The 27,390-nt window shown below is 46.9% G+C and overlaps 1 protein-coding gene across 1 annotated transcript in view; it reads left to right on the plus strand.

The window, feature by feature from the left end:
- Positions 1 to 3,557: 3,557 nt before the first annotated feature.
- Positions 3,558 to 27,390, plus strand: part of SMARCA4 (SWI/SNF related, matrix associated, actin dependent regulator of chromatin, subfamily a, member 4) — a 59,113-nt gene continuing 35,280 nt past the window's right edge. Inside the window, exons 1-17 of the mRNA XM_056867242.1 lie at positions 3,558 to 3,634; positions 4,686 to 4,932; positions 6,609 to 6,741; positions 7,811 to 8,203; positions 8,621 to 8,719; positions 9,829 to 10,087; positions 11,865 to 11,991; positions 12,261 to 12,434; positions 14,412 to 14,585; positions 14,715 to 14,882; positions 16,119 to 16,169; positions 17,172 to 17,302; positions 18,897 to 18,954; positions 22,071 to 22,189; positions 23,685 to 23,835; positions 24,926 to 25,089; positions 26,290 to 26,356. Of these exons, the coding sequence (XP_056723220.1) occupies positions 4,711 to 4,932; positions 6,609 to 6,741; positions 7,811 to 8,203; positions 8,621 to 8,719; positions 9,829 to 10,087; positions 11,865 to 11,991; positions 12,261 to 12,434; positions 14,412 to 14,585; positions 14,715 to 14,882; positions 16,119 to 16,169; positions 17,172 to 17,302; positions 18,897 to 18,954; positions 22,071 to 22,189; positions 23,685 to 23,835; positions 24,926 to 25,089; positions 26,290 to 26,356 (2,490 nt within the window). The 5' untranslated portion in view covers positions 3,558 to 3,634; positions 4,686 to 4,710. The remainder of the gene's footprint in view (positions 3,635 to 4,685; positions 4,933 to 6,608; positions 6,742 to 7,810; positions 8,204 to 8,620; positions 8,720 to 9,828; positions 10,088 to 11,864; positions 11,992 to 12,260; positions 12,435 to 14,411; positions 14,586 to 14,714; positions 14,883 to 16,118; positions 16,170 to 17,171; positions 17,303 to 18,896; positions 18,955 to 22,070; positions 22,190 to 23,684; positions 23,836 to 24,925; positions 25,090 to 26,289; positions 26,357 to 27,390) is intronic.

Raw genomic sequence — 27,390 nt, forward strand, 5'->3', positions numbered from 1 at the left:
TTCCCACCTCTCAACATCGGGACATCGTTACCTTCTTAAAAGGGGTTACTCAAATCAGACCACCTACGGTACATCGTTTCCCTACATGGAAACTTAATCTAGTTCTGCAAGCCCTTACCTCAGACCCCTTTGAACCTCTGAAAACGGTACCCCTAAGATTCCTTCGGATGAAGGTTCTTTTCTTGACCGCGATCACCTCGGCCTGCCGAGTTTCAGAGCTGAGAGCACTATCGATCAGCAAAGTCCTCTGCGTATTCCACAAGGATAAATTAGTCTTAAGACTAGTCCCTACCTTCCTCCCAAAGGTAAATTCCCTTTTTCATAGATCCCAAGAGATTTCTCTGCCCTCCTTCTCTCCGAAACTATCATGCCAAATAGAAAAAGCCTGGCATTTCTTGGATCTTCGACTTACACATATTCATCACCAGACCGACAGAGTTCTGAAAATCAGACTCTTATGTTCTTCAACATCTCCAACCCCAACAAGGGGTTGCAGATGTCGACAGCTGCCATCAGCTACACCTTGAGACAGTGTATTGTGGAGTCATATAAAGCTTCCAAAGTCCCGGTTCCAGACGGTATTACCGCTCACTCACTATGTAGCTCAGCTACAATGGCAGCATTTAACAGACAGGCTCCAGTTGACGAGATCTGTCGCCCTGCCACCTGGTCCTCCGTTAACACCTTTGTCAAGCATTACAAAATTAATACCTGGTCTTCTGCACAGGCAGCCTTTGGACACAGGATTCTCCAATATGTTGTGGACGAAGAAATTAACCCACCCATATAGGGAGCTCTTAAAAGTCCCACACATAAAGATGCCCTTGCCTCGGAGGAGAATGGAGCCTTGGATACTCACCGTGAGGGCTCCTTCTCTTCCGATGCGAAGGGCATCTTGCCCACCCGGGCTAAAACGGATAACAGAAGGACCAGGATAGGTTATCATCAGTTTTACCTGTCCACCTGCCAGGGTTAGCCAGGGTCAATGTTAAGTTATAACGCTCTGTTAGCGTTTCAGTTTACCCGCCAACCCACCAGGGTCAGTCAGGGTCAATATATAATGCATTAAAGTTCCTGTTTCCTAACCTTACCTTGTTTGTACTGTTCCCAGTTTGATGTTTTTACACTTCTCTAAGTAGCTAGGCAAGCCTGTAACTGGGGATCAAGGGCGGTCTTCCCGCCAAGGGATAGGAAGTAAAGTTTGGTCCTGCCTCCTGGAAAGAGCGGGAAAACACCCACACATAAAGATGCCCTTCGCCTCAGAAGAGAAGGAGCCCTCACGGTGAGTATCCAAGGCTCCATTCCCTTCAGTCACCATGGCTGACAGCCGTTAATAGATCTATCTTCTGTCTGTCTAGCCCCCCTTTTGAATATAACTGCCACCACTATGTTCCCTGCAATGAATTCCACAGTTTATTTATTGAGTAAAGAAGTATTTCCTTTTGTCTGTCCTGAACCTATTGAACGTTTTGTCTGTTCTGAGCCTAACTCCATTGGGTACCCCCGAGTTCTAGTGCTATGGGAGACAGGGAAAACTCTCTATCCATTTTTTCTACCGCATGCATAATTTTATAAACCTTTATCATGTCCCCCCTCAGTTGTCTTTTTATATGCAGAAAAGTCCCAGACTGTTCAGCCTTTTATCATAGGAAAGGTACTCCAACCCTTTAATGATCTTGGTTGCCCCCTTCTGTGCTTTTTCCAGCTCTGCCATATTCTTTTTGAGGTGCGAAAAACAGAACTGTACACAGTATTCCAAATGAGGCCGCACCAGAGAACTATACAAGAGCTTCATTATATTGGCCATTTTATTCTCAGTCTCTTTCATAGTTATTCACAGCATGGACTTTCCCTTTGAGCTGTCCACTACAACTTCAAGATCTTTCAATCTTGGTCTCAGCCAGTTCAGACCCCATTAGCATATATTTTAAAATTAGATCTCCCTCTTGGACATGCACCTTAACATGGTGAGGGGCTTCGTGTATGTCAGAGAAGGTGAGAGCAATACCATAAAGAGTTTAAAGTCACGCAAGGCAGTGGTGATGGGGCAGAGGAATCCTTGAAGGGTAGCTACTGGGCAACAGCAGTAGTGGAAGGTGACACTGGCGGAGAATCTTGCAAAGACAACGGCAGTGCCGCTTCAGCTAACCCTGGTTAGTACGGTGCAGAAGAAGGCAATAGCAAACCACTTCCGACCAACCCTTATCTTGAAAACTCTATGATGAGACAATCCAAAAAGAAAAATAATGGTTGGTTTTAAAAGAAATGGGTGTGCCACAACATCTGATCTGAGAAGACAAAACTCACTGGAAGAGACAATGCAGCAGGAAAGAGGAAGACCCAACCTGAGATGGATTGACTCAATCAAGAAAGCCACGGCCCTCAGTTTTCAAGACCTGAGCAAGGCTGTTGACAAGAGGACATTTTGTAGGTCATTAATTCATAGGGTTGCCATAAGTCGAAAGCAACTTGAGGGCACATAACACACACACACACACAGAGAGTTAGGATTTTTTTGCTTCAGTGTGCATCACCTGGCACTTATCAATACTACACTTCATCTGATGCGTTTTTGCCTGCTCACCCAGTTTAAAGGGATCCTCGTGCAGCTGTTCATGATTTGCCTTGGTTTTCACTATCCGGAATAATTTGGAATCATCCACAAATTTGGCCACTACTTGGTTCACCCTCAGTTACAAATCATTTATGCGCAAAAGTAACAGAAACTGTCCCAATACTGGTCTTTGTGGGGACTGTGCCGCTCAAGTCCCTCCTTTGCAAGAACCGCCTGTTTATTCCTACTCTCTGCTTTCTGTCTTTTAACCAATTTTTAATTCATAAAAGGACCTGTCCTCTTATTCCATGACTTGCTTATTTCACTTGGGAATATTTGGTGAGGGACCTTGTCCGAAGCCTTTTCCCATAGGAAACAATATTTCTGGGGGCAGTTTGTTCAGAGGTCCATAGAATTGGACCCCATGGTCCTATTCACCTGAAACTTGGGGGGGGGGTCTTTAGGGGACATGCAGCACCAACTCTGCTGCAATTTGGGTGACATTTGCTCAAACAGCCTTTCCAGACCCCTGGAAAGATTACCCACGAGGAATAATGGCTCTGAATCATTTCAGAATCCTGGAGAAAAAAACAAATCCAGATACTAAACCAGTATCGGGGACCCAAATAACCCAGAATACAGATTATTATGCCCTCCCTGATTTCCAGATTTAAAAAATACTGACTTTTTTCTGGTGCACCACCCTAGTTCTAGAAACAGCAAGTTGAGCATTGCTTGCTCTTTCCCTTCCAGGGCAGCTTACACCATGGGGGTGGGTGGGGTCAGTCTTCTTTCTAAGAACCAAGGAGACATTTGGATGGTTCCTTGATCTGTTATTGACTTTGACCCTTCTTGTGGAGAACGAGTGAACAGAAACATGGGTTTAAAGATCTTATTCCCCTGTACTGCAATGTAGATGTTTTAAAGGTTGGACATGACCTTGAAGAAGCTTACCTCTGCCCAATATTTAAGCAGAATAGTAATTGCAACTTTTTCTTCAACAGCATTGGCAGTTGGAGAGTGCCCTCATGGTCAAACAGGACAGTCTGCTATGAGTTAGCAAGACATTGATGTTCACAGGTAGGTGAAATAAAACTGAAGGGCTGTCATAGAGGATGGTGCCGAGTTGTTTTCTGTTGCCCCAGAAGGCCGGACCAGAACCAACGGGTTGAAATTAAATCAAAAGAGTTTCTGTTTCGACGTTAGGAAGAATTTTCCAACAGTTAGAGCGGTTCCTCAGTGTAACAGGCTTCCTCGGGAGGTGGTGATCTCTCCTTCCCTGGAGGTTTTTAAGCAGAGGCTAGATGGCCATCTGTCAGCAATGTTGATTCTATGATCTTAGGCAGATTGTGAGAGGGAGGGCATCTTGGGCATCTTCTGGGCATGAAGTAGGAGTCACTGGGTGTGTGGTGGGGGGGAGGTAGTTGTGAATTTCCTGCACTGTGCAGGGGGTTGGACTAGATAACCCTGGTGGTCCCTTCCAACTCTATGATTCTGTGATTCTATGGTGTGTCGCAGACTGACTTGGAAGGAGATGGCAACTGGAGGCCCTCAGGTTAGGGAGAGAGGAGAGAGAGCTGGCATCGAGATGTGGCTTGGGCATAGCCTTGGCCTCAAGGAGAGGAGGAGGTTGACCAAGCTTCAGGAGAGGGAAATAACCACTAGAAGGCTGCAGATCTTGGATTCACACTTGACCAGAATTCTCAACAAACCCAGAACTTGCTAAAGGATTTCTGAGGGAAAATCTATGAACACATGATGAGGGCTGGAAGCCCGTGAAGGCTTGTTGGGGGGGGGGGGGGAACATGGCCTCCAATAATTACATGCAAGTCTAGCAACCAATTTTGTGTGTGTGTGTGTGTGACTTATTTCCAGTCACTGTTTCCCTTCGAAGCCAAAGTGATGGGCATGTGGAGCCTGATGGAGGGGCGAGGCCTGGTCATACGCAGCAACGCAAACACTTTGGGAGGCCCTGGCTTTTCTCAGTTCTTTTTCATAACTCATCCACAGGTGGTGATTGCTTTTCAGAAGAGAGTTGGCTTATAATTATGCCATGTTGTTGACTACTGATTGTATTTCATGAAGAGGTGGACATTTATTATTTTGCTAATACTGAATTTTCTCACATTAGGATATTATTTTGAACATTGTTGAAAATGTCCACTCCTGATCCTCCCATGGGGGGTACGCCTCGCCCTGGGCCTTCTCCCGGGCCAGGGCCTTCTCCTGGTGCTATGCTGGGCCCCAGCCCTGGACCATCTCCCGGTTCTGCACATAGCATGATGGGCCCCAGCCCGGGGCCACCGTCAGCAGGGCACCCGATACCACCCCAGGGGCCTGGAGGTTATTCTCAGGACAACATGCATCAGATACATAAGGTAATGATCTATAACACTGTCATGTGCATTTTTGAGCGGCATCTTCTCATTGCCCCGGTGCCTTTTCCATTTCATGGGAACTGACAAGCAGGACATAAGTTGTGTTGTCTCTCTTCCTTCATCTTTCCTCTAATGCATGTCAGAACCTGTTCATGGTTTTAATTGCTGTCTGAGATTTCAGGCGTGATTTGGAAATTAATCTGTTTCATTTCAGAGGGTAGCTGTGTTTGTGTGTAGTAAAACAGCTAGATTCAAGTCCAGTAGCACCTTAGAGACCAACAAGATTTTGGGGGTATAAGCTTTCAAGAATCAAAGCTGCCTTTGTCAAATACCTGACGAAGGGAGATTTGACTCTCGAAAGCTCATACCCCGAAAATCTTGTTGGTCTCTAAGGTGCTACTGGACTCGAATCTAGCAAATCTGTTTTAAGTGGCATGAAACTTGTTTCCCCTCCCCCCCAAATGTCTATTAATTCAACATGTTTCAAGCCACTCTTCTCTTTTGAAATTTGTTTCATTAGTAACTAGCTATGTGAAATATCTCTAGACAGTAATCCATAGCTTTTTGTGAATTAAGTTGTCATTCTTTAAAAAAAAAAAAACAGGACATTTCAACTGTATAACTTATTAGAGGCCAAGCTAATACTTCAAGATGGAGCACATTGGCAATAAAACATGTAAACTCTCATAGAGAGTCCCTATTTTGGTTTTGGTAGCTTTGACATTCATTCTTTTCCCATAGGCTTCATTTTCTGCAACTTTTAGTGTAATTCCTCAGCTAAGAACTCTATATAGAGGGTTGTTGTGCTATACAGACTTTTATCATACGATAGTAATTGGATGTTAGAAGAACCATACAAGCAGTGCACAGAAATGCCACTTGTGTGTTCCTCCATATCATGCATTTTGATAGGCTGCTAGGTTAAGTCATGTTTTATTCGGGATGCAAAACCACAGCAGAATACCGCTACCGAAAATACAAATGGTGTGGTAAAAGGGGCAACAACAAAATAGCTTGTAGAATGAAGAATTTGTCATACAAAACGTGTTTTGAAATGAGGGTGTTGGAGACTCCCCAGTTTTCCACTGGCGCAAAAGAGAGGAGGGCGCATCTCACCTCATTCCCTTCCTCCCTGTACTCCCTACACCGGCTTCTGTCCACACGGGTCCCACGTTCCCCAGTGTAGCCTTTTTGGGGGTTCTTCCTCCTGCTTGTGCCAGCAAAGAACCTAGCAGGATCCAATCCAAGGTTATAATGTTCACTGAAATGTATGCCGCCTATCTCAAGCACATGCAGCTGACAAGAGTAATGTGAGGTTTTATGGTGATGTGTACGTGCAGAAGATTTTCTGAATATTGTTCATGATTAAAGGGGCATCAGTCTGAAATATGTGATCCTTTATCTGCTGGTATTTGTTCTCAGATAAATGCTTCCTCTTCAATTAGCTGCGTCTGTCTGTGCAATGGTTCTCTTGATTTGGTTTATTGTATTGTCGGGCCAAGGTACTACTAAGGATGGGGCATTAACAAATCAAGGATGCCTATAACTCAGATGGCAGCCTAATTGTGCATGCATTTCTAGAACAGGTTGTGCTTTGCATCTGGGAGTGTTTCAGCTCTTTCGGACAGATTGTGCCTTGATGGGTTTTAGAAGTTCGGTTTTCCCTGTTGTTGCAGCCGATGGATTCCATGCACGAGAAAGGCCTGTCTGAGGACCCTCGTTACGGCCAGATGAAGGGCATGGGGATGAGGGCTGGCGGGCACACGGGGATGGGTCCCCCTCCAAGCCCCATGGATCAGCATTCTCAAGGTAGCTGCTTTCTTCAGTATTAATGTGGGTCAGGTCATATCGGGGCTATGGGGTTGACTGGCAGATTGCTGAACCTGAGAGAGAGAGCAAGAGAGAACTTTTTTGAAAATAGCAACAGCAGAGAAAATGGCCCACAACATTTTTTAAAATTTATTTTTTCTTTATATTTGCGATTTATAGCTCGCCCACCCTGGCCAAAGCCAGGCTCAGAGCGAGTAACATCATTTAAAAATACATCAATATAATCAATAGTAAAATTAACCATAAATTCTAAATTTAAAGCAAATCAAATCCCAATTAAAACAATCAAATCCTGACCAGCTGGTGAACATTCTACAAAGGTTTACAAAGTGCATAAGAAAACACACGTTTTAACATGTATACCATGACATCCCATGGCCAAGACAGCAGATTCATAATCCCAGCTCTAAATTGGGAAATTCCTGGAGATTCTTGGGGTGGAGCCTGGGGAGAATGGGGTTTAGGGAGGGACCTCAGCGGGGTATAATGTCATATAGCCCACCCTCCAAAAGCTGCCATTTTCTCCAGAGGAGTTGGTCTCTGCAGTCTGGAGATGAGCTGTAATTCTGGGAGATCTCCAGGCCCACTTTTAATCTCATGCCATCATGAGAAGAGGTACAGTTTTCACTGGGCCACCTGCGATTTATTGTGCGCCTTGCAGATCTTGATCAAGTAATTCACGTGGGTTTTTTTAAGCCCCAAATTGATTTTTTGGGGGGGGCTACGTACATTTTTTAACCTCGGCAAGATGGCCGAGGTGGCAGATGGCATTGGTGTTGTCGCCATTTATTGCTGCCAGAACATCCAGGGATCTCTCATGCCAGGCAGTTCTCTCTGTATATTCAACCTATCACTTGTGTACTGGGGATTTTTATATTTATAGTTCCTAGCTAGTATTTGATGGTGTAATTACTTCCGGTTCAAATTGTTAATTTTTTTAAAAAAAATCTACTGCAATTCTAAAGCGTGTTTAAAATAAGACTTTTAAAATGCTTGAATATGGAAATTGCACAGTGAATTGGGGGTGTCTCTCTGCCTCTTTTTGCAGGCTACCCTTCACCACTTGGTGGCTCTGAGCACGCATCAAGCCCAGTTCCGGCGAACGGTCCTTCTTCTGGCCCCCAGATGCCCTCCGGCCCTGGGGGAGTTCCGTTAGATGGGTCTGACCCACAAGCTCTCGGGCAGCAGAATCGGGGCCCGACTCCCTTCAACCAGAATCAGTTGCATCAGCTGAGGGCTCAGATCATGGCCTACAAAATGCTTGCCAGGGGGCAGCCTTTACCTGACCATCTTCAGATGGCCGTGCAGGGGAAAAGGCCGATGCCTGGAATGCAGCAGCAAATGCCCACTCTACCTCCGCCCTCCGTATCTGGGACAGGGCCAGTTCAAGGACCAGGGCCTGCCCCAGGCCCAACACCTCCAAACTATAACAGACCTCATGGTAAGTACCAGCTTGTGGGTTGGGGGACCCATCTTGGGCAGTTGATGCACATGAACAGAGGAACCTGCCTTCTACTGAATCAGACCCTTGAGGGACCATCAAAGTCAGTACTGTCTACTCAGACCGGCAGCGGCTCTCCAGGGTCTCAGGCAGAAAAGGGTCTTTCACATCACCTACTTGCCTGGTCCCTTTAGCTGGAGGTGCTGCTGGGGATTGAAACGGGGACCTTCTGCATGCCAAGCAGAGACTCCACCACTGAACCATAGCCCCTCCCCAAAGTGAACCTCTTCTTCTAGACCTATGCCACTTCCTCCCTCTCTTCAAAGAAGGAAGGGAACTATGTCTTACATGGACAGTCTTTCTCTGTGTTTGTGTGTGTGTGTAATATATATATATAATTATCCAATGTGTACACAGGTATAGGAGGGCCTAACATGCCCCCTCCTGGACCCTCAGGAGTTCCCCCAGGAATGCCTGGGCAGCCCCCTGGTGGACCCCCAAAGCCCTGGCCTGAAGGTAAGACTCCTTTGGGCGGGGAAAATTAATTGAAACTCAGTTTTGTATCTGATTAATTTGAAATACAGGAACAATAATTTGATAACTATACACATAAGAACATAAAAAAGGCCCTGCTGGATCAGACCCAGGCCCATCAAGTCCAGCCGTCTGTTCACCAAGTGGCCAACCAGGTGCCTCTAGGAAGCCCACAAACAAACAACTGCAGCAGCGTTATCCTGTCTGCGTTCCACAGCACCTGATATAATAAGTGTGCTTCTCTAATCCTGGAGAGAATAGGCATGAACACAATAAAAGCCATGCTGGATCACACCAAGGCCCATCAAGTCCACCAGTCTGCTCACAAAGTGGCCAACCAGGTGCCTCTAGGAAGCCCACAAACAAGACAACTGCAGCAGCGTTATCCTGTCTGCATTCCACAGCACCTGATATAATAAGTGTGCTCCTCTGATCCTGAAGAGAATAGGGATGCATCATGACTAGTATCCATTTTTACATGGATGCACTAGTTGTAATTACCTAATATCAGGAACTGCCTTTCTTTCCATTAGTTTGAAGGAGCAAGCTCAGCTGTTGCGATATCTAAAATCTTACACTTAAAAGCATTTCGTACATCACCGTGAAAGAAAATATTTCATTAGAGATTTTCTGTTTGGGAGAAAAATAGGAAAAAAAGTTTGACGAGGTGTGTGCCTATGGAAGAATGCTGGGTTTTCTGCTGCAAGCGTGCAGGACCCACATATCATTCAAGACAGCCTATCTAGCACTGTGCTAGTTCGATAGCCAGTATAGTATGTTTCATTGAGAGGCAGAAATAGACCAGGGAGCTCTGAATTTAAATCTGTGCCATGATGCTCTCCGCCTAACCCATTTCCCAGGGCCATAGTAAGGATTAAATGGGTGAGGAGCAGCGTATGCTGGTTAATGTTTCCTGCAGGAAAGTTTACTTTAAAATATAATAAAAGTGAATTTATTCCAGTGCTTAATGGCAGAAACCATTCCTTGAAGCCTCTGTCTTTCTGTTCATAATAGTGACCTGTTACTGGCTGTTTTATGAGGGCAGCTGAAAGTCTTGCCAACCTTTTTGTCTGAATTCTGTCCCCCAACAGGACCAATGGCCAATGCTGCAGCCCCTACTAGCACACCTCAGAAGCTGATTCCTCCTCAGCCAACAGGCCGTCCTTCACCAGCACCTCCCGCGGTACCTCCAGCAGCATCCCCTGTCATGCCACCCCAGACCCAGTCCCCTGGGCAGCCAGCCCAGCCAGCCCCCATGGTGCAGCTCCATCAGAAGCAAAATCGCATCACTCCCATCCAGAAGCCCAGAGGACTGGACCCTGTTGAAATCCTCCAAGAGAGAGAATACAGGTAATCCACTGGTTCGGAGATCCATTGCGGTGTCATGGATAGAGTGGCAGACTTAAGGCCCTGGGCAACCGGGGTTCGAATCCCCACTTCTGCTATGGAAGCTCGTTGGGTGACTTGGGGTCTGTCACAAACTCTCCGCCTGGCCTATCTTACAGGGTTGTTGTGAGAGAATAGGAAAACAATGTTCTAAGCTGGGGAGAAAAGCAGAATATGAATAAACAACCCATCAATCTCCCCCACCCAAATGCAGAGACCTTCCAGCATGGTGTAGTGGAGAATTAGTGTGGTGCAGTGGTTAAGAGCCATGGTTTGGAGAATCGGGATTGATTCGCCACTCCTCCACATGAGCGGTGGAGGCTAATCTGGTGAACTGGCTTCGTTTTCCCACTCCTACACATTAAGATAGCTGGGTGCCCTTGGGCTAGTCACAGCTCTCTCAGCCCCACCTGCCTCACAGGGTGTCTGTTGTGGGGAGTAGAAGGGAAGGTGATTGGAAGCCGGTTTGAGTCTCCCTTGGTAGAGAAAGTCGGCATATAAAAACCAACTCTTCTTCTTCTTCCTTCTTATCATGCTACTGGTGCCCTCTCGATAACTAGCTAATCTTTTCAACCACGGCACAATTCAGTTGAGAGATTCAATAGGACTTGTTGGTTTGATTCCAAATATTAGGGTTCCATGTGGTAATATGTCTGCCATGCTACAGCTACAATACAGTAGCTAAGCATAGTGGTATAGTGATACCAGCATGGTGTAGTGGTTAAAGTGTTGGACTAGGATCTAGGAGATCCAGGTTTAAATCTCCACTCTTCCATGGAAGCTTGATGGGTGATCTAGGGCCAGTCACACACTCTCAGTCTCACCAACCTCACAGGATTGTTGTGAGGGTAAAACAGAGGAGAGGAGAACAACACAGCATCATAGAGTTGGAAGGGTGCATCCAGGCCATCTAGTCCAACCTCCTGCTCAATGCAGGATCAGCCAAGAGCATCCCTGACAAGTGTTTGTCCAGCCTCTGCTTAAAGGCTGCCAGTGAGTGGGGGCTCACCACCTCCCTAGAAGCTGATTCCACCACTGAACAGCTCTTACTGGTGAACAACTCTTACATAAGCCACTTTGGGTCTCCGTTTTGGAGAAAGGCAGGGTATAAATAAAGTAAATAAATAGTATGGAAGGTCATCTTAGGTAGAGGGGTGGGCTCAGATGTCTGAAGCCACTGTTACCTTTCATTTGTTTTGCTAACACTATAGCAAGTGTGGTGTAGTGGTTAAGAGCAGTGGTTTGGAGCGGTGGACTCTAATCTGGAGAACCGGGTTTGATTCCCCACTCCTCCACAGGAGTGGCAGACGCTTATCTGGTGAACCAGGTTGGTTTCCCCATTCTTCCCCATGAAGACAGCTGGGTGACCTTGGGCTAGTCACAGCTCTCTCAGAGCTCTCTCAGCCCCACTTACCTCACACGGTGTCTGTTGTGGGGAGGGGAAGGGAAGGTGATTGTAAGCCGGTTTGATTCTCCTTCTCATACCCTGCACCCTCTCCCCACAGGGGACTCAGGGCGCCTTACAACATTTAAAAATACTATAAATACAGATACAATACAGATAAATGTGATAAGTATAGAACAATAAAATCAGCTAAAAACATCAGCTGAACAGCAAACCACTCTGCAGAATTAGAAGATGCCGCCCACTTCAGTGGGTCACTGCTGTGTCTCTTTGTTTAGAGGAGCTTATAGGGCTGAAAAGCTTAGAGTAATTGTTGTTCTCATCTGGTGTGTGCAGACTTCAGGCTCGCATTGCTCACAGAATCCAAGAACTTGAAAACCTTCCCGGGTCCCTGGCTGGTGACCTGCGAACCAAAGCTACCATTGAACTTAAAGCACTACGGCTGCTGAACTTCCAGAGGCAGGTAGGTCGTGCCGTGGCTTAAAGAACCTCGCTCGGTATCCGAGACCATTTTGGAAAGAGTAATTTGATCTGTTTCGGCAGCGTGATGTGATGTTAAAGGTTAAGAGAACCCATGTTTGACCAACTTCATAACTGCCATAGAAGAGGAAAGAACAGACCAAAATTGTGTCATGCCAGCGTGCCCTTCAGCAGCAAGCGTGACACAATTTTGGTCTGTTCTTTCCTCTCAAAGTGTAGCTGATTGCCCCTTAATTAATTTCTGTTCAAAAGCTACGTCAAGAGGTCGTGGTGTGCATGAGAAGAGATACTGCTCTGGAAACAGCGCTGAATGCCAAGGCTTATAAACGCAGCAAGAGGCAGTCCTTGCGGGAGGCCCGCATCACCGAGAAGTTGGAGAAACAGCAGAAGATTGAGCAAGAGCGCAAACGTCGGCAAAAGCACCAAGTAAGCTGTCTTTGTTTGTTTGTTTTTTCAGCATGGTATGCTGAAGATGGTGGAAGTATGAGACTGAGGAGAGGATCTGTTGTATTATTCATATCCATACTTTAAAAAGTAAAGTCTTTTATTTGGGCAGACCAAATTGATTCCTCCCCCACCCCCCTCTCCGGCTTTCATACTCCCAACTCATTCAGTAAAGAAATAAGAGAGGACAACGGGAGCCCAAAAAACTTACCAGCTACAATCTGGCTCATATGGAAATGAAATCCCTCCCGTCGTAGGTCACTGATCCATTGGCCCATAACGGGAGACAGATGAGACTTACAACATTGTACGACAAACCACACGGCTACTTATGCAGAGAATTTCATGCTTGTGAACAGCTCATAAAGCAGACGCCCAGCCTGAGATTAAATTGTTAGAAAACGCACCCCAGTGTTTCACAAAGGACCTTTAGGATCACATGAGCACATGAAGCTGCCTTCTGCTGAATCAGACCCTTGGTCCATCAAAGTCTGTATTGTCTACTCAGACCGGCACCGGCTCTCCAGGTTCTCAGGCTGGAGGTCTTTCACATCACCTACTTGCCTGGTCCCTTTAACTGGAGATACTGCCGGGGATTGAATCTGGGACCTTCTGCATGCCAAGCAGATACTCTACTACTGAGCCACAGCCCCTCCATTGTATTTGCACAGACAAAAAGGGTTTAACTCTGCTGAAGATGGTGCTGTTAGTCTCGGGCAGAGGATAATGCCTTTGGAAATCCTTCTCAACATGCCCCTTCCCTGAATTCCTGGACATTTTCTAGCTTGTCTTTGCTAGTAGTCAATGCACAGGTTGGCTGAAGCAGTTCAGGCAGGGTAGCCTTCAGACTTTATGGCTTATCTGTTGCATGTAAGGAGAGCACTCGGCCTCTGGTGGAGCAGAGGAAGAGCTGATCATGTGGCACAAATTGAAAGGAGAATCTTACGTGAGGTCCAATAAGAGTCATAGAGCTATCCTCTCTGTTTTGGGAGACAGAGAAGCACCACTTTCCCTCCTCTAGATGTAGAAAGCACAATTTTGTAGGGAACCACTAGACCAGAAAATCCATATCACTTGCTAAGGCAAATTATGTAAGCCCCAAGGATGTGACACCCAAGTTGGATGTCAAGCCCTTAGTAGCCAGGTAGTTTGGGGATTTTTCTTGGAACCAACAGGGCTACTTGCAGTGAGGGCCTATAATGTGTGCCTTCACCCTACATTCTGAAGCTGATCCAAGCCTGATATGTGGGAATGTGGTTGTGGCAGCATAAACAGTGATCGTTACTGTCTCTAGTTTGATCAGCGTTTGGATTCCTTTAGGTGCAGCTGAGTCATAATCCACCCACTACTGTTCACTTCTGAATCATCATGGAAAGAAATGTGGTCCTCTGTATTTCTAATAATGGAGGCTAGGTGTTTCCCCCCCCCCCCAACCCATTTTAGTACAGGTGTAAAGCTACTGGTTCCTTCATGCGATAGATAATTTCACAAATAAAGATTAAGTACACTCTTGGAACAAACAGCACTAAATGAAGAATGAACGGTTTTTATGATGGCTGTGTGTGTATTTCTTAAATTCCATGTGATCTTAAGAGACAGTGTGGTGTAGTGGTTAAGAGCGGTGGTTTGGAGCTGTGGACTCTCCTCTGGAGAACCGGGTTTGATTCCCCACTCCTCTATGTGAGCTGCGGACGCTAATCTGGTGAACCGGACTGGTTTCCCCACTCCTCCACACGAAGCCAGCTGGGTGACCTTGGGCTAGTCATGCACTCTCAGCCCCACCTATCTCCCAGGGTGTCTGTTGTGGGGAGGGGAACGGAAGATGATTGTATGCCGGTTTGAGTCTCCCTTAAGTAGTAGAGAAAGTCAGCATATAAAAACCAACTCTTCTTCTTTTTGCAGTATAAGATTTAGCAGGCTTCTTGTACAATAACCTATTTTCTACCAATTCCTTTTCAGGAGTACCTCAACAGCATTCTCCAGCATGCCAAGGATTTTAAAGAATACCATCGGTCTGTTACGGGCAAGATTCAGAAGCTTACAAAGGCAGTGGCCACGTATCATGCCAACACGGAGCGTGAGCAGAAGAAGGAGAATGAAAGAATCGAGAAAGAGAGGATGCGCAGGCTGATGGTAAGTCCGTGATCCATGCGTAGAATTTTCCTGGATGAGACTTGGCTGTTTGGTAGAGTTTTGTTTTTACATCACTGTTGTTCCTGGGATGATGATGATGAAGTAAAAACACACGTGTGTTTTTTAAAGGCCGAAGATGAAGAAGGGTATCGGAAACTGATCGACCAGAAGAAAGATAAACGCTTAGCCTACTTGCTTCAGCAGACCGATGAGTATGTTGCCAACCTCACAGAACTGGTGAGACAGCACAAGGCCGCTCAGGTTGCAAAAGAGAAAAAGAAGAAGAAGAAAAAGAAGGTAACAACTACGGTCAACCACATTTCCATCTTTCCGCTTTGCGGTGGCCACTTGGTTTGGGAGCTTCTGGCCTGACTGCATATACACAACCAAGATTTCCTTAGAATAATAGTCCCTTAGTTCTTACTCCAGTGGCCAATGTTTTAATAAGCAAACACACACACTTCTTTAAAATTGGTGGTGGAAAGCATCATTAAGTTGCAGCCAACTTATGGCGACCCCGTAGGGTTTTCAAGGCAAGAGACCAACAGAGGTGATTTGCCATTGCCTGCCTCTGCGCAGCGACCCTGGACTCCCTTGGTGGTCTCCCATCCAAGAACTAACCAGAGCTGACCCTGCTTTGCTTCCAAGAGCTGATGAGATCAGGCTAACCTGGGCCATGCAGGTCAGGGCCTTTAAAATTAACAATGGATTTAAAAAATAATGGAGTGGATCCAACCATCCTCCGAGTAGCCAAAGGAGCCTTCCTCCAACTTAAGTGATTATCTCCTTAGATTGTAAGAAGGCTTCAAACTTGAGCCCCAAGGGAAGGTAGGGTATAAATATTGTAATGAATAAACAGATTTTGCTCAATAGCGTGGTGGGGTAAGAGTGTAGGATCCACCCCACAGTCTTTAACCTACGGAAGCAGCAGGGTGATAGTCCTGTTTTAGAGGGAACTTTGATACATATTGATTTCATTTCTTAGCTCACCCAAGCCTGGGCATGCAAGAGAGCCCCGTGATCGGTCAGAGCCTGAATCTCAGTCTTCCTTACCCCAGACAGGAATCTTCTGCTGTGGCACTGAGTCAGCTCCATCTCCCCAAGGGGGTCTGAGCATTTATGTAGAAAAAGCACTTGTGGGAGAACTGATTAGGGGTGGAGCAGGCATCCCCTGAGGAACTGCTTCACACCTGCCTGCTGAAGTGGCTCCGGTTCCTGTTCTGGAGCATCCCCCCCCTTGCTGGAAGTATGCCTTGAGAATGGGTGGGAGCGTCTCCCGATTAGAACAGTTTGGATGGTGTTCACTTGATGGTTGATGGGCAGCGCAAACCTTCCACTCTGGGAAAGAATCTCTGCCTGAAGTTCGCCTCACTTAGATTCCAGTTTCCTTTCAGGATGATTGACTTCTCTTGTCCCCCAGTGGAGAGTAGATGTGGGCTCTAGATACCTGTCACCAGAATAATATGTTTGCAAATGCCTTTGGCTGTTGTTCACACTAATAGTAGATGCTGTATTAATTATCTTTATTTCCAGAAGGCTGAGGCTGCAGAAGGGCAGACACCAGCGATCGGACCAGATGGCGAAGTAAGAGCAAATAATTGTGGTTGCCTGCTGGATAGAAAAGTTTGTTAGTCAGGAATGTCTGTCTTCTGCAGTGAGAACATTTCACCCAAAGAACAGATTATTACAAATTGTTACTCTGTCTTGAGTCTAGGGTGGGACCGGTTATAACTGAACAAACAGCACACAGAAAAATCCCCACACCCTCTTTATAGCATACCCAGCTTTTGTCTAACAACATTTGAGCTCTTTACTGGTTCACCCACAAAGACCTAGACTAAAATCTCCACTTAGCTATAAAGCTTGCTGGATGGTGCTCACTGAATGGGATGGCCGTAGAATTCTTCAAAAATTAATCTTTTATGATCTACAGCTGGCTTTTAATGACTAGCGAGAATGTGCCAATTGCCCCAGTACATGGCAAGCTTTCCCCCTGTACCTGCACGTCCTTAGTTGATGTCAGGACATCACACGTGTGTCTAAAGTGAGAGCCAGAGTGGTGTAATGGTTAGGAGCGGTGAACCGGGTTTGATTCCCCTCTCCTCCACATAAGCGGTGAACTCCCATCTGGAGAACAGGGTTTGATTTCCCACTCCTCCACATGAGCGGCGGACTCTATAATCTGGTGAACCGGGTTGGTTTCCCCACTCCTACACACGAAGCCAGTTGGGTGACCTTGGGCTATTATTCACAGTTCTTTCTGAACTCTCCACCTGCCTCACATGGTGTCTGTTGTGGGGAGAGGAAGGGAAGGAGATTGAGACGCTTTGAGATGCCTTAAAAGCCGCTTTGAGACGCCTTAAAAGGTAGAGAAAGTCGGCATATAAAAACCAACTCTTCTTCTTCTAAAGGGCTCTGTGCGCAGACTGTGCGTTTATCATATTTGTCACGGTCCAATATTAAGAACATCGATGCAATCTCTGTACAAGCTTCAGGATTCCGTCCTCTGTTTTAGTTGACTTAAATCTCAACTTGCCCAGGAGAGAAGGGAGAATGCTTACCATACGTTTATCCCTTTTTTTTTAGCCTTTGGATGAAACTAGCCAAATGAGTGACCTCCCTGTGAAGGTGATCCATGTGGAGAGTGGGAACATCCTTACTGGCACAGATGCGCCAAAGGCCGGGCAACTGGACACCTGGTTAGAGATGAATCCCGGGTAAGGCGCCAAACGATCACGTTCTGTAGTCTCAGTCTTAGTGCGACCCTGTTCAGACCTGAATTGGCTGTATGAGCCATATCGTTAAAGTAAAGTAAGCCTTGGTTAAAGTAAAGTAAACCTTGGTTTCCGTGTCGTAGTCGGGTGCTCCACTGTTACGGACCTCGGACAAACTGAAAGGCCAAAACGGCCTGGACTATTTTAGAAAATCCAGGGAGCAGTTGGTGCCTTGGGAGCTTTTGAGATTCAAGAAACTCTAAATTTCTCAGCCCGGGATGGCTTTAAGCAGTCTTACGGAGGATAACTCTGGTAACAGCTAGTAGCCATGATAGCTGTAATGGAACCGCCATGTTGAAAGGCAGTGTACCTCTGAATACCAGTTGCCTGGAGGAACACAGTTCTGAAGCCCTCATGGCCCTTAAAACATCACAAGAGGGTACAGTGAAGGCCGCTGATTCCCCCCCCCCTCACCAGTTGCAGACTCCCACTTGGTTGCTAATGCAAAGACTGGGTGCTTGGCTGTACCCTGACGCGAAAGGGCCTTGTCTTCATGATCTGCTGTTCGACTGACTGCTTTGGAATCAGGATGCTGGACTGGGCGGTGAAGCCCGTCAGGCTTCTACACATGAAGCTGCCTTGTACTGAGTCAGACCCTTGATCCATCCAAGTCAGTATTGTCTACTCAGACCGGCAGTGGCTCTCCAGGGTCTCAGGTAGAAAAGGGTCTTTCACATCACCCACTTGCCTGGTCCCTTTAACTGGAGATGCCGGGGATTGCATGTCAAGCAGAGGCTCTACCACTGAGCCATGGCCCCTCCCCTACTGTCATGCCTGTGAAGTCTTCCTTTGGGAGGGAGGGAGGGAAAACCACAGTGGGGCAGCAGTTAAAATGTCATACTAGGACCAGGTTCAAAATGTCAATTTGCCATAAAGTTCACGGGCTGACCTTGGGCCAGCCACACTCTCCCTCAGCTTAACCTACATCACAGGATTGTTGTGAGGACAAAATGAGGGTGGGGAGTAGCTACGTGTGTCACTAAACTGGAAGGCAGAGGCAGAAACTGAACGAACCGAGGCATCTGATTTAGCAGGTCTGTGAGTGAGTCCCAGCGTTATTTTTTTCCTTTTCTGCAATGGCACGTTGCCCTGGGAATCTCTTGTCATGCTTTCCTCATTCACTCTCCAACAGAAAAGGAAATTGGGCTTTCTGTTAATTTCTAAATATGTTTCATGATAAGAGGGAATTATCTCTTGCTGTGCCATGCAAAGGGCTCTAAGGGGGAAAGAGCTGCCCCGTTTCCGGTGTCCAGTACAATGAAATCAGTTTTCATTTGCTGAGGTTGTTGCCTCTTGACTTCTACATGAAGAAGATAAATGTGATAACGCAGCCCTTCCTTTTGTAGAAGTCAAGAGGTTCCCCACCACCTTGTGATGTCTCAGTGATGTCAGAAATGCTCTTGTTTTCTGAGTCGGAAGGGAAGAGCAGCCCTGGTCAGAATACCCACGTATCACTGAATATAATGAACATTTTCCTACAGATTTGTTTACTCCAGTGTATCAGCAACATTAAAAAATGTAATAACTGTTTAAATAGATACGAAGTAGCTCCAAGATCTGACAGTGAGGAAAGTGGAACGGAGGAGGAGGAGGAGGTAAGAAGGAACGTTTGGCTTCAGACTTCTTTTCTTTAATCTGTTTTCTCTGAGCTAGACCAAAACCGAGAAATAAAGTATGCCTTCGGAGGTGGCTGTGCCTGGAAATGCCAGTGTCGTGCGCAGCTGTGGTCCGCTTTTCAGCTTTTCCTCTGCTCTCATTTCTTACTTTGAACAGATAACATTGACCTTGGCCAGAGGTCCATGCAGTGGCACTTATTTTCAACATAAAGTTTTCTTGTTTTGCTTAGGCAATACGTCAGTTGGATCAGTCAGGTTAACAGCCCATTCCTGAGCTGACGGCGGGGAGGAGGCACTGCTGTGCCGCCTCCTAAGCCATTCCACAGCCGCCGAAAGACCAAAAAAAGGCCTTAGAGGCTTTTTTTTTCAAATGGAGCCTTTACGCCCCATTGAGAAAAGTGAGGCTGCGCCAGGAAAAAGCTGGCGCAGCCTCACAACTCTTGCCGCCGGCGTACCCTGGGTGAACAGGGACAGAAAGCTGCCTAATGGCAGCTCCTCCCCCCGGAACACCCCGGGAACGCCTCCTGGGATGCTGGCATGGGCATTTACGCAGGTGGGATGCTGGCGGAAGACCCTGGCGGTGTCCTGGGGCGGTGCTGCCATGGCGGCGTGCGGCCCTCCCCACTGGCGTTGGGGCCACTTATTCCGGCGTAAGTAGCCCGGATGCCCGCGTGGAGGGCCTCAACGCTGGCACAGCACCTTCCTAGCCTCCTAAGGGCTTTCGCCCTTAAAGGTCAGGAATGCGCTGTAAACCAAGCAGCAGGTTTGCCTCTGTCTGTAGGGTTGCATACACAAAGTCCCAACGTGCAAAGCTTGTGCCCATTTGTCGAAGGTGGACGTTGTGTTTTTCATATCGTGACGTCACAGCCTTAGGAAGTATTGCACACTGTATGCAACAACACTGCCTTTCCTGTGTTGCTGGAAGAGCATCTGTGCATCGCCAGAAATGCAGATGACAACCACCACAGCAGCAACAGCTCAGTGTGCAAAGGAAGTGAAAGCAGAGACCAAGCACATATGCTGAGTTAGTGATTGTGATGGCCTTCAGCCACAAACAATAAACTTTATCACTATCATACAAAACATTAAAATAACATTGAAATAACTTTAAAACAGTCTGTCCCCCAAGAAGCTAGTATTTAAATATGTTAGTTCCCTGATTAAAAACAGCTTTAGCTCGGATTTTCTTGGCTGCTAAAGCAAAGAGTGACACTTTGTAGGAAACATCAGGATTGGTGTCTGATAGGAGAAAGAGCAGCTTCTCTGGATCTGGAAAAAGATTTAAGCCCTTTAGAAATGCTCCGAGAAATTTAAATCTGGGCTCTGTGTAGAGGACAGAATAAGGTGTAATGAGTTAGGTCCTCTGGAGCGTCTCCACAAATACATAGGCGAGAGGCCCATGGAGTTCGCGAGTAATGTCCAGCTATCCAAGCCATTGGCATGGTTTGAAACTGGAGGGAGTTAAGAGCTATTCTGAGGTTATGGAAGGGGATACTGACCAGATACGAAGCTCTGACATGGTCCCTTTTAAACTATTTAAACCATGGTGAGAATTTGAACTGGGAGATTGATTGCCTGTCTGATGCAGAATCACATTTGATTCCCGAATGTTGGTACCTGCCATGGCATATACTGAGTTGAGTTTGTTTAGCTGTGCTGAGTTCAGCCCCATGCTGACTTTCTCCCAGTTGCTTGACTCGTGCGTGTTCTCCCTTCTGGATCACGTATTCCCCCCGACAGCCGTAACCATAGTTAGGCGTTATGTCCGTGGTAGTAACGTTAGTCACGATTAAGGATAACCAATGTTCCTACTTGCATAGAAATTGAAACCAGCTTGGAACCCTCCTTACCTTTCTAAATCCCTTCCCACCAAGAGCTCACTGCTCTTTCTGTCTCTGTGAATCATGCATCAATTTCTCCTGAGTGTTCTGTGACATCATGGCAGCTCAGCCAATGTCTTTCTCTTCCGGCTCTTCTCCCAGTCGCCATTCCCCCAACGTTCTCTCACCCCTGTCCCCTCGAGGCCATTTCCCTTAGGTTCTCTTTAGTTGATGACTTCCAGATTTGTACTGTACCTCCTTTCTAGACTGTTTCTGCAAATCCCCACCTCGCTCTGCCTTTGCATCTGTGCTTTTGTGCCGGCTTCTGGCTCAGGAAGGCTCACAGACGGGCAGATAACAGCTAGTACCTGTGTATTTCAGGTTCTCCTTTGAGGTTGCCGCAAGATGTTTTGCCAGTACTATTCAGCTAATCTACTTGGTCTGTTCTTTGGTGTGTCACTCATATCTCTGTGACCACACTGAAGTGCCCACAAATGATGTTCACGCAAACTCCGTGTTTAGCGATCATCTTAATGCTATATCTCCCGGGAGGGGGGTTGTGTGAGATATAGATAAGTGGCTGAATGCTAAAGCAGTAGATTGGACTGCACCAGTTCTGCTACTGGAGAGAGGACATTTTTTGTAATATAAACCAGGGGTCCCCACCGTGATGCCCATGTGCACCGTGGTACCCACCAACACATTTCCTGTTGACCAAGTGTTTTCAGAAAGTGCTCTAAAACAGGTGGGACTGTTTTAGCCCACTTTCTTAAAACAGGGCCTGGTGGGGTTTCCATCCAGCAAGGCTTCTGATTGGCCATGGGAGATTTGATTGGCTGTGCAGATTTATAAAAAAAGTTGCTTTGGCAGCAGCTGCCACCACAGCACAAGGATCTTCACTGTGTGGCTGAAAGTAAACAACAGCAGCCATTTTGTGGTTGGCTCTGCCTCCTGCAGCAGCCATTTTGTGGCTGCCTTTCCACACTGTGTTAGAATTCCAGAGTTACCCAGAGTCTCGAAAGGGCTGGGGATGCCTGATACAAACCTGCTCATGGAAAATGAGCGCACCAAGATGCGGGCTAGGCTAGTGCTTTCCCCCCCGGTGTCTTTGTTCTCTCCTTGCAGGGAGTTATTCATGTGGAGAATATATTCTATCCTGGATGGGAACCTTGGCTGAGGGCTCTTTTTGTCAAGGATGATTCTTGAGCATCCTTTAATGTTTTAAGTTTATCACACTCTACATGTGCGTTCTGATGCTGTCTCAATTTCTGGCAGGAGGAGGAAGAGGAGCAGCCACAACCTGCCCAGCCTTCTTTGCCTGTGGAGGAGAAGAAAAAGATTCCCGATCCGGACAGCGATGACGTGTCCGAAGTGGACGCCAGGCACATCATAGAGTGGGTTTCGTTTTGTTCCTGCCAAGTCCCTGAGAGTGTCAGTCTGTGATGTAGTGGTTAAGAGTGGTGGTTTGGAGCGGTGGACTCTAATCTGGGGAACCGGGTTTGATTCCCCACTCCTGCACATGAGCAGTGAACACTAATCTGGTGAACTGAATTTGTTTCCTCACTCCTACACATGAAGCCATCTGGGTGACCTTGGGCTAGTCACAGCTCTCTCAGCCTCACCTACCTCACAGGGTGTCTGTTGTGGGGAGGGGAAGGTGATTGTGAGCCGGTTTGATTCTTCCTTAAGTGGTAGAGAAAGTCGGCATATAAAAACCAACTCTTCTTCTTCTTCTTTCTTGTTAAGTGCTGGAGAGTTCGCAAGGGAAATACATGTGGAGCACTCCCTTTGAGGGGTGGGTGGGGAAATGCTCTTCTTTTGGAGGCCAGGAAAAGCCATTTTGTAAGAGGAAGACCCACACTATCACATGCATTGATTCACAAAATGCACAAGCAGTGAATCCAGGAACAGAAAGATCCAGATTCTACCGAGGCAACCGCTGCTCATGCCCTTTGCCTTCTGCTTTGTCTCCTCTCCTGATAGCTTTTGCAATTTATTTTTCATTTTTTATTGTATTCATTTTATTATACCCCACTCTTTCCTGGCCAGAGCCAGGCTCAGAGTGGCTTACAACGCTTCAATACAGTGACATAAAAAGCATATACAGAATACAGTTTTAAAAGCACTGTCTCTTTAGGCAGACAGTGAGAAAGCTGTCCTCCCTCCCCTCATGATCAAGATACGTGGTAGGTGTCACTCCCACCGTGTGGGCCCAGATGTAAGGGGCACGTTCCAGTTTGTTGAGGCCCCAGCATTTCTGGTGTCGCAACAGAGTGGAGTCATATCAAAGAACTTCCTAAACCTGGACATGTACAGTTATGGCTCCCCATGCAAGGAAAGGAGTAAATGGGGGAGCCCAACAGCAAACCTGGTTTGTGCCCAATGCTCGTCTTTCTGAATAGTTCGATTCAAGTCCAGTAATGCCTTGGAGAGCAACAAGATTTTGGGGGGATGAGCTTTTGAGACCCAAAGCTCCCTTTGTCAGGTATCTGATGAGGGGAGCTTTGACTCTCGAAAGCTAATGCCCAGAACATCTTGTTGGTCTTTAAGGTGCCGCTGGACTCGGATCTCGCTGTTCTGCTGCAGAACAGCACAGCTGCCCTCTGAAACTGTCTGGATCATTTGTGCTCCAAGCCTGACAGCCAAATACCCAGCGAGGCTGAACCCGGAAGGCAAATTCTGTGATCCAAGGTGTCTTGTGGCTTCTGCAGTTTGTGCCCAGAACTAAACCTTGGCAGCGAGTAATGAGCAAAGAGGAAGGTTTAACAACTCTCAGAGGGAAATGAGGCTGCTTTTGCTCTTGCTTCGTGCAAGAGAAGTTGCTGAAGGCCAAAAACGAAAAAAGAGCCTTGCCTTTGAAAAAAAATGCTGTTCAAATTCTTTCCCTAGGAACGCTAAGCAAGATGTCGATGATGAGTATGGAGTGTCTCAGGCCCTGGCGAGGGGGTTGCAGTCCTATTATGCTGTGGCCCATGCGGTCACCGAAAGGGTGGACAAACAGTCCTCACTCATGGTGAACGGTGTCCTCAAACAGTACCAGGTGAGAGGCAGGAAGCAGAGGCCTTCGCCTCTGAGCAGACCTGGCTTGTTTCCCAGCTAGAATTAGGGGAGGGGTCAGAGGCCGTCGGGAGAGTGGCTGTTTTGCATGCAGAAGGGGCCTGGGTGCGTTAGTCTTTGTTGAGGGCAACAAAGATGGTGAGAGGTCTGGAGACCAAGTCCTGTGAGGACAGGTTGAAGGAGCTGGGTATGTTTAGCCTGAAGAGGAGAAGACTGAGAGGGGATATGATAACCATCCTCAAGTACTCGAAGGGCTGTCATAGAGAGGAAGGTGCCGAGTTGTTTTCTGTTGCCCCAGAAAGTCGGACCAGAACCACCAACGGGTTGAAATTAAATCAAAAGAGTTTCCGTCTAGACATTAGGAAGAACTTTTTAACCATTAAAGGGGTTCCTCAGTGGAACAGGCTTCCTCGGGAGGTGGTGGGCTCTCCTTCCTTGGTGGTTTTCAAGCAGAGGCTAGATGGCCATCTGTCAGCAATGCTGATTCTATGACCTTAGGCAGATGATGAGAGGGAGGGCATCTTGGCCATCTTCTGGGCATGGAGTAGGAGTCACTGGGGTGTGTGTGGGTTGGGGGAGGTAGTTGTGAATTTCCTGCCTTGTGCATGGGGTTGGACTAGATGACCCTGGTGGTCCCTTCCAACTCTGATTCCCCGTTTAAAGGATTTCAGGCAGCAGTGTGGGGCACGTCCCTGCTTGGCACTCTGGGGGGGGGGCACTGCCGGTCTGAGGAGAGAGTTCTGGTCGAAATGGGCAAACTGGTATTGGGTAGCTTCACGTGCTGGCTGTACTGTGTAGAGCAGGGGTATCAAACGTAAGGCCCATGGGCAGAATCCAGCCCCTTGAGAGCTCTTATCCGGCCAGCCGAGGTAGCCCCACACACTTTCGATCTGGGCTAGCGAGGCATGGCCCAGCCCGACCAAATGACAATTATGTCACATCCAGCCCTCATAACAACTGAGTTTGACACCCCTGGTGTAGAGTGTGGTTCTGACGGTGCTTCGTGGAAATAAGTTTTGACACTCTCTACCACTCGGCATAACCCACTCGTGTTCCTTTTTCTCTCCCCTCAGATTAAAGGCCTAGAATGGCTAGTGTCCTTGTACAATAATAATCTCAACGGAATCCTGGCGGATGAAATGGGTCTGGGCAAGACAATCCAGACCATTGCTTTGATTACATACCTCATGGAGCACAAACGTATTAACGGACCCTTCCTCATTATAGTACCTCTCTCGTAAGTATCCTCCTTGGGTTTGTTAGGCTCTTCGGCGGGGCTCTCGGGTTTGCAGAGGTCTGTGTTCACATACAAGTACATTAGTGGTGTGAGCTCGAATGCGATAGATAGCTTGTAATAGTCCTACTGTGACCCTCTGAGCTGAATAAACTGCCACAGGTTGAATGCTGTGTGCATTTTTTTTTGTATTTGATTGGAGAGCCAGCATGGTGTAGTGGATAAGAGCAGTGGTTTGGAGCGGTGGAGTCTGACCTGGAGAACTGGATTTGTTTTCCCACTCCTACACACGAAGCCAGCTGGGTGACCTTGGGCTAGTCACAGCTCTCTTAGAGCTGTCTCAGCCCCACCTATCTCACAGGGTGTCTGCTGTGGGGAGGGGAAGGGAAGGTGATTGTGAGCCGGTTTGATTCTCCCTCAAGTGGCAGAGAAAGTCAGCATATAAAAACCAACTCTTCTTCTTTTTTAAGCTCTTTATTTTAAGTTTACTTTACAATAACAACAACAAAATAATAATACAACAGCAGTAGGTTAAACATCCTTGTACAGTCGAGATATGTTTCAATACTTGGTTCCCATATATGTTCCAATATTATACATCTGTACTTTTTACAGAAATCATGCCAGTTGTTGTATTCACTTAGCGAGCCTTCTTTAAAGCTAGATTAAATGCTAACCCTTCTATGGTGATGCAAGGCAGAATTTTGAATTTACCATACTTGGAAAGGACTTATAGGCTGGCTGTTCAAAATTAGTTTCAGGAGAAATAAAGTATATAATACTACGATTCAGAATAGAAATTAGATCAGAACAGACTGTTAAGAAAAAGGGCTGAAATTAGACGGCCTGTTCCGGATGCTAACCCAATAAGACCTGTAAAGCCTACTGTCCTTTATCCCCTTTCCCCCCTCTTTCTTTTTGCATTACCTAAAAACCTAATAAAATATTTTTTTAAAAAAAATCAGTTTCAGCACTAGTGACACTCGATCTGCCACTTGTGAAATCACTGCTAGCTCACCTGGATGCAAATTTGGGGCGTTCTCCTGAAATATACAGTGTTGTGAAGAGCTGGCCTCTGTGCATGGAGTTGTTGTCCTTTAAGCGGCCCATCTGCGTATTGCGGTTATCTGTCTTTAAAACAGCTTTTGGGTTTCAAAGGTACCTACGCAAAGTTTTCACATTTTCCCCCCTCTTCTGTTCTAGAACTCTGTCAAATTGGGCATATGAATTTGATAAATGGGCTCCTTCTGTGGTGAAGGTCTCTTACAAGGCAAGTATTGCGGGTCGGGCTTTCATTTCAAATTTTAATGTCACATTTTGTCACTGTTGGGGTGAGACTCAGTTAAGAATCCTAGAGACTTCTCAGACATCGGTAGAAGGCAGATCTCGGTATTTTCCCATTGGCTATTGTCCAGGAACAACTTTCTGATCGTCAGAGAGAAGGATCAGTCTCCTATTACCCGAACTCCTCTTGCCTATTAATCTTACAATGGTAGCTTTGCAGAGCTCCTGCCATAAAGCCAAGCTTACCTGCCGTATCTGGCTTAGGGGCTGGATAAAGAAGACAGGAGTCACTGGAAAAGACAATCGTGCTAGGAAAAGTTGAGGGCAGCAGGAAAAGAGTAAGACCCAACAAGAGTCGGATGGACTCAATAAAGGAAGCCACAGCCCTCAATTGGCAAGATCTGAGCAAGGCTGTCAAAGATAGGAGATTTTGGAGCACATTGATTCATAGGGTCGCCATGAGTCGGAAGTGGCTTGACAGGCACTTAGCACACACACAAAGAAAAAACAAAGAGAGAGAGAAAAATTAAGACTTTCTGTCCATGAGGGTACAGTTGTTTTTTCAAGTTCAGTGTATTTGCCCTTGCAACTTATGACAACCCCATAGGGTTTTCAAGTCAAGAGATGAGCAGAGGTGGTTTGCCACTGCCTGCCTCTGCACAGCAACCTCGCTTGGTGGTGTGCCATGGAAGTACTAACCGGGGCCGTCCCTCCTTAGCTTCCAGGATCTGATGAGATTGGGCTAGTTTGGGCCATCCAGATCAGGGCAAGAGATGAACTGAGGTGATCTTCCATCGCCTGCCTATGCGTAGCAACCCTGGACTTCCGTGGTGATCTCCCCTCCAAGTACTAACCAGGCCCAACCCTGCTTAGTTTCTGAGATCTGACAAAATCGGGCTCGCCCGGGCCATCCAGGTCAGGGTTGGCTGAAGACAATATGAAATTTGCCTCTGGAGCCGTCATTCTTAGCCAGCCCCCTGGACTCCCTCATCTGCCATTGCCCCTGTTGTTCTTCGCCCC

The sequence above is a fragment of the Euleptes europaea genome, chromosome 1 (genome assembly GCF_029931775.1).
Source record: "Euleptes europaea isolate rEulEur1 chromosome 1, rEulEur1.hap1, whole genome shotgun sequence".
Classification (NCBI taxonomy): domain Eukaryota; kingdom Metazoa; phylum Chordata; class Lepidosauria; order Squamata; family Sphaerodactylidae; genus Euleptes; species Euleptes europaea.